We start from the raw sequence: 13,566 nt of genomic DNA on the forward strand, positions 1-13,566 counted from the left end.
TGAAACTGAACACATACACAGCAAGAAAATTAATAGCAGCATGTGTATTTTGGTTATTTTCAGTATAAATGCTTTTAAACAAAACAATGTATTTTGTTTATAAAGGTCTATCATTTTGAACATTGGTTCTGCACCTAAGTTAAATATATTTTCAACTCTTTTCACACAGGCAAGCAACACTTCCAGAACCAAAACAGGAATTGCAAACCAGCAATCAACTAAATCAACACGCATTGTAGCTGTATGTATTGGAGAAAACAAGAGGTCTTTGAAAATTTCTCAGATTCATATAAATATGACAATCATATACGAAGCTCTGTCAAACTACTTCACTGAATTCCTACCTTAAATTCATCCTTTTTGATAACACCCTGCTGAACGTGCTGACGGATTTCATGCAAAACTGTTAACATGGCAATGTTAGTTTTTCCGGCCCCAGTAGGTGCACATATTAGCATATTCTCATTTGTGTTATAGGCAGTTTCAAAAACAATGGATTGGATTCGGTTTAATCGTTTCATGCCTTTGAAAGCAAGTTGTCCAATCTGCAAGGAAAATTCAGAAAGAGAAAAAAAAGCATTGCAATTAAACAATGAATGGAATAGTTACTGATGGGCAAAAATACTAGTATGCAAATAGAAGCAGATATCTCTGAACAAAAAATGGATTATCATTTATTGACCAAGCACTGAACAACATTTATTTTTATTGTGAGGCATGGGAACTTTCAATTTAATCTGACATTTCAAAATATTTCTTCAGCTTTTCTTCTTGAAAGAACTTTCATAGGATCCATTCATCTCTTCTATGTTGCTTTCTTAATTCATCTCTATGTCATCATCCACACTTATAGTAAATGCCCAACAATTATCTAATTCCTTTTAAAGATTTTTGTTCCTTGTATCCAACTCAGTTGCTCTTGCATGCTATTTTTTATTATATTTATATAAACACACATGCACACAAACTTTATGCTTCACTTCTTTATCAGCATTTGTGGAACACTTCAGCTGACTGTTATCTGCAGTTCAGCGGTTCAAATCTCACCGGCTCAAGGTTGACGCAGCCTTCCATCCTTCCGAGGTGGGTGAAATGAGGACCCAGACTGTGGGGGCGATATGCTGACTCTGTAAACCGCTTAGAGAGGGCTGAAAGCCCTATGAAGCGGTATATAAGTCTAACTGCTATTGCTAACAAACAGAAAATACTGGAGTAATCCCCAAGGATTTTGATCCCTCTTCCCTCCTGGGCCCCTTAAAAGTTTAACTCATTAGATACATTCTGAAATAACCCCAGATTCCATATGTAGGTGTGCACCTGCATACATGTGCATGCGCACATGCGCGCGCACACACACACACACACACACACACACACGAATTGGAATTAAAATCTCAGTTGTTGACTGAAAGAGACATTAAGCGGGACATCACAGGATTGCTTCATTCAATAACCACAATCCTGGCACTCAGTTATTTCATTTAACAATCTTGCAGGTTGTTAAGTGGATGGAGTCCCAAGTAAGGACCATTCTCACAGTGCTTCGAAAGCCTCATTCTATAAATTATGTGAGGCTTGCGGAATGGCAGGAGGCAGCTTTGAAAGTCTGGTGTGGCCATGCATTATTTCAGATAGGCTGCGCAGGCCTTTCAGCAGCAGGAGAAAAATGTCCGAATGTATACGGGGTCCGGCAATCTTAGGGAATGCTGGGTGACAGAGTGGGGGAAATCGGTGTCAACTATCCTGTTGGCATATGCAACAAAAGAAACGCCTGGGACATTATTTTACCAAGAGTATAACTTTACTGATAGATTCATGCAGGCACAGAAGAAGTGAAGCTAGCCCTGAGGTTTTCACGACAAAAAAGCTAGTTAATTTCTCCTTTTCCCCATTTGAGACACCCATAATCCACTGTCCACCAATCCAATATGTTCTTTTTATTTTGGGAAAATGGTCTGTGCCTCTGGAATGTTCCCATCGCACGGGCTTGAAGTATCAGGATCTTCTCAGGCTGCAAACGGTTCACATAAATTCCTCACCTCTCTTCCAGGTCCCAATACATTCCAAGCATTCTCCTCCCCACTCCCTTCGTTTCTATTGCTAAACTGTGAATAGAGGCACATTAGAGTCAGCTTTGCCATTGGGCCTTAGAGAATAGTGTGAAGTAGCATTTCTCAATGGCAGTGGTGGTGCTAGGGCTGATGTTGAGGGCAGTGGAAACTGGTTGAGACTGCTGAAGGCCTTGGGCCCCTATTCAAGGTGTAGTCTCAGTGCTAAAAATGCTGCTATGCAAGGTGGCCTAGGTTAGATGGGGAAGATACACAGGTAAGGGGAGTGGCAACACCCACGTGATGAAAAGTCTAGGCAGTCTGCCAATCGCCTGAATTTTTATCACATAACACTGAGGGTGCTGCAGTGGCTGTAACTGCGGACACAGGTTGTAAGTCCCTTCATTCACTGTTTTGTAAGTCTGAACAAATGGTCACAAGCCAAGGACTACCCTTGTATCCACTTCACATCGTTTACTTTTTTTATAAAGCTTTAACCATTTTCCACCATAATTCTTGCAAACTGCAGATCCTAGCACCTGGTCTATGATCTCTGTGTATTTCTCACAAAAGAAGGAAAAGAAATTGAACAATGGAAAATAGACCCATTTCAATTTGGCTTGTTACAAAGTACTGCCCAAAAGCTTATTTCAGAAGTACCATCTGTCAGTATGAAACTCTGTCTGGAATTTAACTTTGGGTAGCCAGTGATGTGCAGTAGTTAAATGTCACAGGGCCTAGGCGACTGTAATTCAAAATCCCTATCATGAATCTTCCAGATTGATATGTATATCATATACTCTCTTTCAACCTATTCCATCGTTTATGAAAAAAGAAATGCAGTTGTGTATTTGTCTCTTACATTATGTGCAATTAAAAAGGCAGACAGTAAAATCCAACAGCTAACAGTGTCTGTACAATATGAAGCTTTCTAGGTTTTTTTAAACCCTTTAAAATATATATAAAATAACAGCAAAAACCCCATAATACACTAAAACCATAATTAAACAAAACAATACTTAAACAAAAATAATAATGGAAACCAAGAAAGAAAAGATAAAGTTAAAAAAAAGCAAATAAGCTCAGTGGTAAAACTCTATTTCTGGATTCTGTACCTGAGAAAGAATTTGAGTATGCACTGAAACCAAATGCTAATTCAATGTACTATAATGAAATTATGGTTTTTATATATTTAAATTAATGTAATAACCTATTAAATCACTGGATAACCTATTGGCATAAGAGGTTGCACTTGGACTTAAAGAATACTTGGAGAGACATTAATATTACTTAGTTGATGCCTAAGAGAATATGACTACTTGCTTTATTTGATTCTGGCATCCATAGAACAACATATTGACAAAAAGAAACCTTGACTAGTGAACAGTTAACATTTCTAGATCATGACAAGGCTTGGAAAAAGCTAATTAACCACCCTCCAGCTAATCATATGAATACAGCCAACATGTTGGGCTCTGTTATGCTAGATGAAAACAGCCCTGCTGCTTGTGTTGCAAAAACAGCTATGCACTCCAATCTTTTCTCTATGCCATTCTTAACAACTACTACTGTGTAGAAAAACCTGGGGCTTAAAACAATAGAAATGACAAATTGAAACACAAACATTAAAAATAGAAAGCAAAAGCATATTGAGTTGCTTTTAAACCTGTTTTAAAACCTATCGACCTCCTTTTTGAGAAGACCCAACAGCCAGCCTTTCTCCTGCCCTACATTTACTTCAGTTGTAGGACAAACTTCATTTCATTCTTTAGAAGAAAAACACACAAGGGACAAGTGCAGCTCAAGCTCATGAGATCTAGAAAGGAAAAGGTGGTCAACCTGATATCCCCCAGATCATTTTCAATACAAAGACCCAGAGTCCCAGCCTACAGGGGAATTGAAGTTTAGAGTATTCAGGGGGCAACAGGTTGTGTTATCCTTCTGTAAGGTCTCAGATCACATTCTCAATAAAAAGGGAAGAAAGGAAAATACCATAGCATCTGTGACATAAGTGAGCACATTGCTATCACACTGTCTTTTCTAAAAGAAAGATAGACAGCTCAAAGCGCTTCTCAACTCTAGTGGGGACTAGATCACTGCATAGCTGGAGGTCATCCAAGAAAAGGGGAAGGCAGGTCACTACTACATCTCAAAGACAGATGCATATTCCATTAAGATAGCAAAATTGTAGCCAACTGAACATATACACTTCTCTGTTTGATCAAAGCAAGGGCAAATGTAAGGCCAAAAGTCTGATTTTCTTTTAGATAGACATTGAAACAGTGGCATTTCTCTCATAGTTTACAATTTTAAATTTTCAAGTGCATTTTTGTGGCATTATATTTCCTTTGTTTTATCTCCCTATTGAGTTCAAAATTAAAGATATAAACTGTGTTGCTGCAAATACAAGTATAATTATGTGAGATAGAGGCAATGTGGAAAAATAACTCACAGTAAGAGTAATGTGCAAGATATACCTTAGAGAGGCATTTTGGTATCCAAGAAAATCTAGTAGCAAGAATATTATTTCAATATTTTTGTTTTACCACCCAATCTAAAACATTCAGTTACTTTTTCCCATCCTAGAACAATTTCCCATATATCTAGATAAATTGGTACCTTGCAATGTACTAATTTAAACCTATACAGCAGAATAGGAAACTTGAGGCCTTACACGTCGCCAAACTATAATTACCAATAAACCCGCCCAGCATGCTCAATAGTGGGAGATGTTGTTATACTTTTGGAAAATCTGGATAAGTTGCAAGTTCCTTTCCTTTGATATAATAGATCACATTATGAGATATTGTTATTATTTCACCTTTTTGTATAATTCTGCATAAAAATCATCTGAAGATATTCTACCCTTAATAGCTAAATAAGGAGATTATGATAACAGTTTGCTTGTCTATCATGACACTCAGCATTAACATAAATGGACTTAATTCAGCAAATAAAAGAAAGAAAATATTTCACACACTAGGGGAATTAAAATTGGATATAATTTGTTTACAAGAAGTGCATATTCAAAAGCAACATGAATACTTTTTAAGGCAACCAAAGCTGGGGAAAACGTTTACTTCATTGGTAACCTGAAAGAAAAGATCCTTTATATTAAAGATACAATCCCAGTGGAACAAATTTATACAGATGACGATGGAAGAATTTTGATAATGGAAATTATGGATAATAATAAGAAAATGCCCTAATAGCAATCTATGTGCCTAATGATAAGCAATATGAATTCTACAGAAAATTACATAGGAAAATAATGGATTTGGATTACTTAAATATTTGCATGATGGGGGATTTTAATGGAATTGTAGATAAGAATATGGACTATAACTCACAAAAAACAACAAAGTCAAATAGAAAGATACTCCCTAAATCATTTTTTAAAATGATCTATGAGATAGGTTTAAAGGATGTTTGGAGAGAAATCCTACTAAAAAACAATATACTTTTTATTCAAACAGACATTTATCTTACTCTAGAATCGATATGATATGGGTAGCGACTGAATCGGCCTATAACATACAGGAAATTGAGATTGAAACAAGTACCTGGGCAGACCACAACCCAATGATAATTAAATGGAAAGGACAAAGAAAAAGATCTAGGTGGACATTAAACAACACTATATTAAAAGAGAAAGACTTTGTACAGAAAATGGAAAAGGAACTGGCCTTTTTTTTTTAAGAAAATAGAAAAGAGGAGACATCAATGCAGAACCTCTGGGACACACTGAAGGCATATACCAGAAGCCTGATAATTGACTACACAAGGAAGAGAAATATAAAGAAAAGACAAAGGACTTGACAATGAATATAAGGGTTCTATAAGGTCTTGAAAAAGAACTACAGAACTCCCCACAAAAGAAGGACATTAAAGTAAGAATGGATACGATTAAACACAAAATTGGGTTAATGGAAAAAGAGGAATTAGCCCAAAAAATTAGGGTTGCTAAACAGAATTACTTTGAAAATGCTAATAAACCAGGCAGATGGTTGGCATACAAACTGAGAAAAGAGAGAGATTGAAAGAAGATATTGCAGTTAATGGATGATCAAGGGGAAACTTGTTATGGGAATGAAGAGAAGAAAAAAATTATACAAGATTACTACTGTAAACTATATGATCATGAGAATACAGAAGAGGCAGGAGTGAAACAATACAGGAAGTCAACTTACCCCAGATACCCAAAGAAACTGTAACAATGCTAGAAGGCAAAATAACTATGATGGAGCTAACTGAGGCACTTAAAAAACAAAAGAACAGGAAGGCCCCAGGCCCAAATAGGCTACCAGTGGAATTTTATAAGACCCTGAAGGAATTATTGTCTCTCCCATTATTAGAAGTTATGAATGAGGTGACATCAGAGAGGAGAATATCCAAAACATGGTCAGAAGCACTTTTATCAAAGGAGGAGGGCGATTTACTACAAATTAAGAATTACAGACCAATCTCCCTGTTAAATTCAAATTATGTTATTTGCTTCAATATTAGCAGAACAATTTAAAAAATACTTAAGTGGTTTCATTCATTCTGATCAAAATGGGTTTCTGCCAAAGAGACAAATTAAAGATAATATGAGGATAATCTTAGACACTTTGGAATATTATGAGGCTCATTCTCAAAAACAAATGGCATTGATGTTTTTGGGTGCTCAGAAAGCATTTGACAATGTGAATTGGTGCTTTATGCTGTTATAACTGGAACAGATGGGCTTTGGTGATACAAACTATAGTCATACAAACTATATATTATAAACAAACAGCTAAGATAATGATAAATGGAGATCTGACAGAGTCTATTGAAATAAAGAAAGGGACGAGACAAGGTTGCCCATTATCACCATTATTTTTTGTCTTAATGTTAGAAGTTTTAAATAGAAAGGTCAGAGAAGGAAAAGAAATAAAAGGAATGAAAATCAAAAAGCAAGAATGCAAGCTACAAGCATTCACAAATGACTGTCTTCATTCTAGAGGATCTATTAGAAACAGCACCTAAATTGATAGAAAGAATAGAAGAATATGGAAAAGTAGCAGGATTAAAAATAAATAAAGGCAAAACAAAGATCTTGACAAAGAATATGTCAACAAGACAAAAAGAAGAGTTGGCGGAAACCTTGGAGATGCAAGTTACGAACAAGGTTAAATATTTGGGAATATATTTAACAGCAAGATACAGCGCTTTTAAACACAATAATTACTATAAACTCAAACAACAGATTGTGATGGACCTGAAGAAATGGGAAAATCTACACTTTCGATGATAGGGAGAATATCTACAATTAAAATGAATATTCTATCTAGAATTTTATATCTGTTCCAGACGATTCCAACTAGATTAGGGAAGGAATATTTTGATGACTTAAATAAAATGGTGTTGAAGTACATATGGCAGGGGAAAAAAGCAAGAATAAAACTAAAATTGTTACAAGATGCAAGAACAAGAGGAGGATTGGGCCTGCCCAATTGGGAACTATATCACAAGGCAGCAAGTTTGATGTGGGTTAAAGAATGGATAACACTAAGGAATACCAGATTATTGATTCTTGAAGGACATGATCTATTGTTAGGATGACATGCCTTTTTATGGTACAAGGGAACTAAAACACAGGGGTAATTTAGAAGACATTACCTACGGGAGGCTTCGCTACTAAATTGGGAGAAGATTAAAAGACAATATTATTTAAAAATTCCAGTCTGGCTATCAACTATCGAAGCTTTTTCATACGCAATAATATACAAAAAGGAACAAACAGTTAGATATGGTGAAGTATTGAATGCAGAGAGTGAACTTAAATCTATGCAAGATCTGTAAAAGGAAGGTATAAAGATGAACTGGTTTTCATATGTGCAAATACAATCTAGATATGACAATGATCATAAAGAGAAAGGGTTTTTTTTGATAAAATGATTGAGTTAGATAAAATTTTGATGGGTATTGATGAAAAAGTTATTAAAAAACTTTATGGACACTAACTAGAGGTTAAGTTAGAAGAAGAACAAGTTAAAGGAACTATGATAGCTTGGGGAAAAATTTCGGGCATGGGATTGAATTAGAGAAGTGGCAGAAATTGTGGTCTCAAAATTACAAAATGACAATGTCAACAGCATATAAGGAAAATTTGTATAAGATGTTTTACAGGTGGCATCTTTTCCCAACGAGAATAGTAAGAATGTTCAAGAATAAATCAGAAAAGTGTTGGAAATGTCATCAGATACCGGGTTCATATTACCACCATATGTGGTAGACTTGCACAGCAGCTAAAAGTTATTGGACTAAGATCCACACGTGGTTAGAGAAACTGAAACAAAAACGCATAGACTTTAAACCAGAGACTTTTTTATTGGGAATTATACCAGAAATATATAATAGATACTTGAAATATTTGATTGTAAATGTTTTAACAGCAGCTAGAATCGTATTTGCAAAAAATTGGAAAAATGAGATAATACCAACACAGAAGGAAATTATTCAAAAAATTATGGAATGTGTGGAAATGAGTAAATTGACATTTGAAATTAGAGAACAAGAAGATGAACAATTTTTATAAGGTTTGGGATTTGTTTTATCAATGGTTAGATAAAAAATCATGGTAATGGAAAAAGTGGGAGAACTTTTTATATTTTAAGAATAATAAAATGATATATGCAATACTATAAGTATTTAGCACTGTTAAACAGATTAGAAGGATGTAATGGAATAATGTTGTATGTATGATTTCAATATATAGAATATTTTGTTTAAAATGCAGGAATAATAATTAGAGTTGAATTATTGATGCAAAATGATGTTGTATGTATGGATTCAATATTCAGAATATTACGTTTAAAATTAAGGAATAATAATTACAGTTGAAAAATTGACATATGATAATAATAATGTACTTGTGTTTATCTAATGAACAATTTGTGATTCGATATATAATTGTAAGTGGTGACCATGGGAAGGACGCACAAAATCTTGCAACCAAACGACACGCTATATGAAATGGAAGAAGGTTGTATGTGTTTTATATTTTTTGTTTGTTTAATATATTTATGTATGTAGGTATGTATGTACGTACGTATGTACGTATGTACGTATGTATGTTGTGGCCCAGCAGGAGCTTTGGAGCTGCCACCAGACTCCAACAGCGAGGGGCCCTATGAGTCGGCTCTGGAAGATGTGGAGTACCCTGGACAGGGTTCCGACTCCGAACAAGGCGCAGAGAGGCTGGTTGGCCACCAGGAGGCTCCTGAGCCTTGCACCAGTGGGGAGGAGACAAGGGAGTGTGATCCTGACGTCATGCATTGGAGCAGTGGGGAGGAGACAAGGGAGTTGCTCCTGGATGCCCGGCAACGGAGAGCTAATAGGCGTAAAGAACAGTTACGCAGTTACAGGAGATAATTGCACTTAGCTGGTGGTAATTAGGCTCCTCTCAAGACTATAAAAGGAATGATTGTCCACACGCTCGTCGCAGGAATCAACGTATTCACTAGAGCTGGAGAAGCTACTGTGACTAGCTTGGCAGGCTGGATTGCTGCCAAGGTCTGGTCTGTGCTGGATTGCTGCCAAGGTCTGGTCTGTGTGTTAATAAATCCTTGAAGTATCTTTGTCTCGGCGTGCTTTGGTGTGTGAAGAGGGGAGGTCAGAACAATATATATCAGCAGTGCCCTTTAAAGATCACCTGCTTAGAAACAACTCTGAAGAACTGCAACTAGTTGGAAAAAATTATGTATTCTCACATTTAACTAAGGAATGTTATCAATTTAAGTCTCTAATTTTATTCCTGTTATAGTTCCTCAGCTATTTTAAATGTAGATTTAATGTTATTTAAACCATTACTTTAATTCTCCTTTTGTTTCTTAATTTTATTGTGTTAGATCACATTGTTAACACAACTGATGCAGGACACAGATGTAATAATTCAGAAACATAAACAGTTAAAGAGTGGATAATGTTTAAAGCTGTATATTTTTTAAAAAAAGCCAGATTTGTGCATGCATTAAACATCAGAGTGCTCCAGCAGATAGAAACTTCCTTGGTATTCCCCACTTGTTCATAGCACATACTTTATAGTTCACAATAGCAAATAGACAAATAAGGAAGACAATAAATGGAGTAATGACATTCACCACAGCAATGCCCAGATGTGTTGATGATACTCAGTCACACCTTCCACTCAGTTCTGGATGCCTTATTGCAGAAGGTATGTTTTCTAGGAAAGAATCCAATTTTCCTATATATGCTTTGAGTTCCTAGAAAACATACTTTCACAGCAACAGAAGCACAAAATTGTCAGAAAATGCACTCAACTGGTGTATTTATTGCGCAATAAAACTGTGGTGCACAAAGGCCCAGAGTAAGATTTCCTTCTCTACAGGCATTAGTAAAGGCACAGCTTCCAGCTGTTTGTGCATGAGTCACGATTAAAACCTTCAACAATCTTACCACTTTAGGGATCTCCACACACACCGAATAATGATTTTTCGGAGTACATATTTAATTTGCCTGTTCTCCTATGATGGGAGATAAACCACCTCCTTCAAGCTTGGTGCTACAATATCTATTTAACAAAAAGGGGGCAGAACTGACAAAGACTATTTTAAAGGGTAATTATAGCTGACAGAGGTAATAAACTTAACCCATCAAGGAGGAGTGAGGCAACTGTGAATACAAAGAACATTATTCCAAGAATAAACATTAATGTCATGGGCTCGGTTTTAATACAACTCGTTTTTCTCAAGTTCTTCACTTCATACAATAACTAACCAGAATAAAAGTCTATTAATAACATGTATATGTGTATGTACAAACTGGTAGAAGAATGTTATCCACCACCCTCTAGGCTTTCATCTGAATCACATGAGATAGAATCTCTTTTGCACCATTTCATCACACAAAACATGTTCTTCAACATCTCCCTTTTGAGGACATATTGAGCACTGGATTTTATTTATGCTCCATATAGCTCTAGCTACAGGGACCCCTGGTTCTAGAGTTGCCATCAGCCTTTTAGAATTGTAGTCACAGAACTCTAAACAACATCACCCAATTTAGTAGGGAGCCTCAAATGGATACATTATGAGAAAGATGTGTCAAACAGAACTGAGTTCCATCTTCAAAACACACTAAATGTCCTCTATAATTTTGACTTTGTAAGTTATTTGGAAAATAGCTTAAAGAAAGCAGTCCCAGAAGAGTGAAGCACTTTGTGCAACAGAATCTAAAAGTGACAGACTTCAAGTTTAAGACCTGCAGAGATTTTCTAAAATAATCTATAGTACGTCGCCTTAGCAATCATTACCGTATTTTTCAGAGTATAAGACACACCTTTTTCCCCTCAAAAAAGAGGCTGAAAATCTGGGTGCGTCTTATACACCGAATACAGCGTTTTCCCGCCCCTTCATCAAAATGGTCATGCATAGCTTGTAGCAGGCTTTCAGAGAGCTCCTGTGGGCTGGGGAGGGCAGAAATGAGCAAAAAATGGGACATTTGTTTGCCACCTGGCCCCCAGGAGCACTCTGTAAGCTTCCATAAGGCTATGCATGCAATTTTGTTTGACACAAAACTGGCCCGTTTTTTTGTCATTTCGCCCCCCTCCCCAGGAGCACTCTGTAATCCCCCTCCCAAGGCTATTTATGCCTTTTTGGAAAAAAAAATGGGCCCGTTTTTGTGAAAAATGGGCCGCTTTTGGAAGGTTTGCAGAGTGCAAATCCCCCCCCCTTTGGAAAGCTCTTTAACTGATTGATGAGAATTACATTGATCAAGGGCTGTGCCAGCAGAAACACCTATCTACTGTATTTCTCTCTATCTCTATTTCTCTCTCTCTCTCCCTCTACCTACCTACCTACCTACACACTCTCTCTCCCCCCTCCCTCCTGTATTTCTCTCTCTCTCTATTTCTCTCTCTCTATCCCTCTACCTACCTACCTACCTACCTACCTACCCACACACACACACACACACTCCATACCTGCCCACTGCATTTCTCTCTCTTTCTCTCTCTCTATCCCTTTATCTACCTACCTACCTAACTACTCTCTCTCCCTATATACTGTATTTCTCTCTCTTTCTATTTCTCTCTCTCTCTCTACCCCTTTATCTATCTACCTACCTAACTACTCTATCTCTCTCCAAACCTACCTACTGTATTTCTCTCTCTTTCTCTCTCTCTTGATCCCTCTATCTACCTACCTACTTTTTAAAAATTTGCCTCTTCAAAACCTTGGTGCGTCTTATACTCCAGTGCATCTTATACTCTGAAAAATACGGTAGATTCTTTAAAGAAATCTTCTGGAATTTCAGGAAACCACATTGGATTTTGCTATCTGAATAGGGAGGTGGGAGGTGCGATGAGTACCAAAAATGACGAGTGTCAAATAAATGTTTCCCATAAGGAATAATGTAGTAAATCCCAGGGCAACCGACACCAACAAGTTCTAGTTTATGCAGTGAGCACCAAAAAATTGATGAGAACCAGTTAAACATTATTGTGTCAAAATGCGCTGAGAACCAAATTCGCTGAGTTTCAAAGCAATTGAGTACCAAGCTACTACTTTATTACAATTAAATACTTAATATTCATTTTAAAATATACTTCTTGTGGCTGTAACAGCAGTGATTGGCTGGATCATATTAAACATCTATCTAATCCAAGTTCTCCTCATGAACAAACAAGATTATAAAAGTAATTACAACAAGAATAATGGTACTCTGCTGCCAATAGTTTTTCTACAGTTGGCATCCAAAGGCAAATATGACTAAACTTTATAGCCTTGTAGTTCATGAATTTGTCTATCTCAATTTTAAAATAGTCCAACGTGATGACTAAAAGTACATCTGAGCTATGTGCAGTGATTGTTTTTGTCTACCCTGATTCTCCCAATGTTCAATTTGACAGAATGACTTCAGAGTTGCTTTATTTTACTATACTATGTATAGTTTTATAGTCTTCTGCCATGCCCTGTACTTATTTGTCTTTTTCCTTAAGCTAATTCTTATCAAATAATGTAATATTTCTTCTCCCACCCTTTAGAGACCATTGTGGTTTCCTTAGAATTCATCCTTTTCAGTTGTAAAACTGTACAATCTCTTTCAAGTGAGGTCCCTATCACATAAAGGGACTGTGATACAGGTGGTATACTTTTAATTCCTGTTCTAAGAATTTCAAGTCTACCTTTTGCTCAGCATCCTCAGTATCAGTTGATGTTTTGATCAAAATCCACACTTGAGACTTGTACATCTCAAGCTTCACAACTGCACTAAGTTGCACTAAATTGCACTAAAATGCAATTTGTTTCTTCCCCAGGCCTTATATTTTATTTTTCTGGTAATAGCAATAGCACTTAGACTTATATACCGCTTCTCAGTGCCTTACAGCCCTCCCTAATGAGTCTAGAGTCACCATCTTGCCCCCAACAAGCTGATGTTTACCGATCTCAGAAGGATGGAAGGCTGAGTCAAACCTGAGCTGGTGAGACTCGAACTGCCAAAGTGCTGGCAGCCCACAATCAGCAGAAGTAGC

The 13,566-nt window shown here is 36.6% G+C and overlaps 1 protein-coding gene across 1 annotated transcript in view; it reads right to left on the reverse strand.

The window, feature by feature from the left end:
- Window positions 1-13,566, reverse strand: part of ASCC3 (activating signal cointegrator 1 complex subunit 3) — a 216,684-nt gene that overhangs the window by 165,481 nt on the left and 37,637 nt on the right. Inside the window, exon 9 of the mRNA XM_032216493.1 lies at window positions 345-545. Coding sequence (XP_032072384.1) covers window positions 345-545 — 201 coding nt within the window. The remainder of the gene's footprint in view (window positions 1-344; window positions 546-13,566) is intronic.

Source organism: Thamnophis elegans, chromosome 4 (genome assembly GCF_009769535.1).
Source record: "Thamnophis elegans isolate rThaEle1 chromosome 4, rThaEle1.pri, whole genome shotgun sequence".
Lineage (NCBI taxonomy): Eukaryota > Metazoa > Chordata > Lepidosauria > Squamata > Colubridae > Thamnophis > Thamnophis elegans.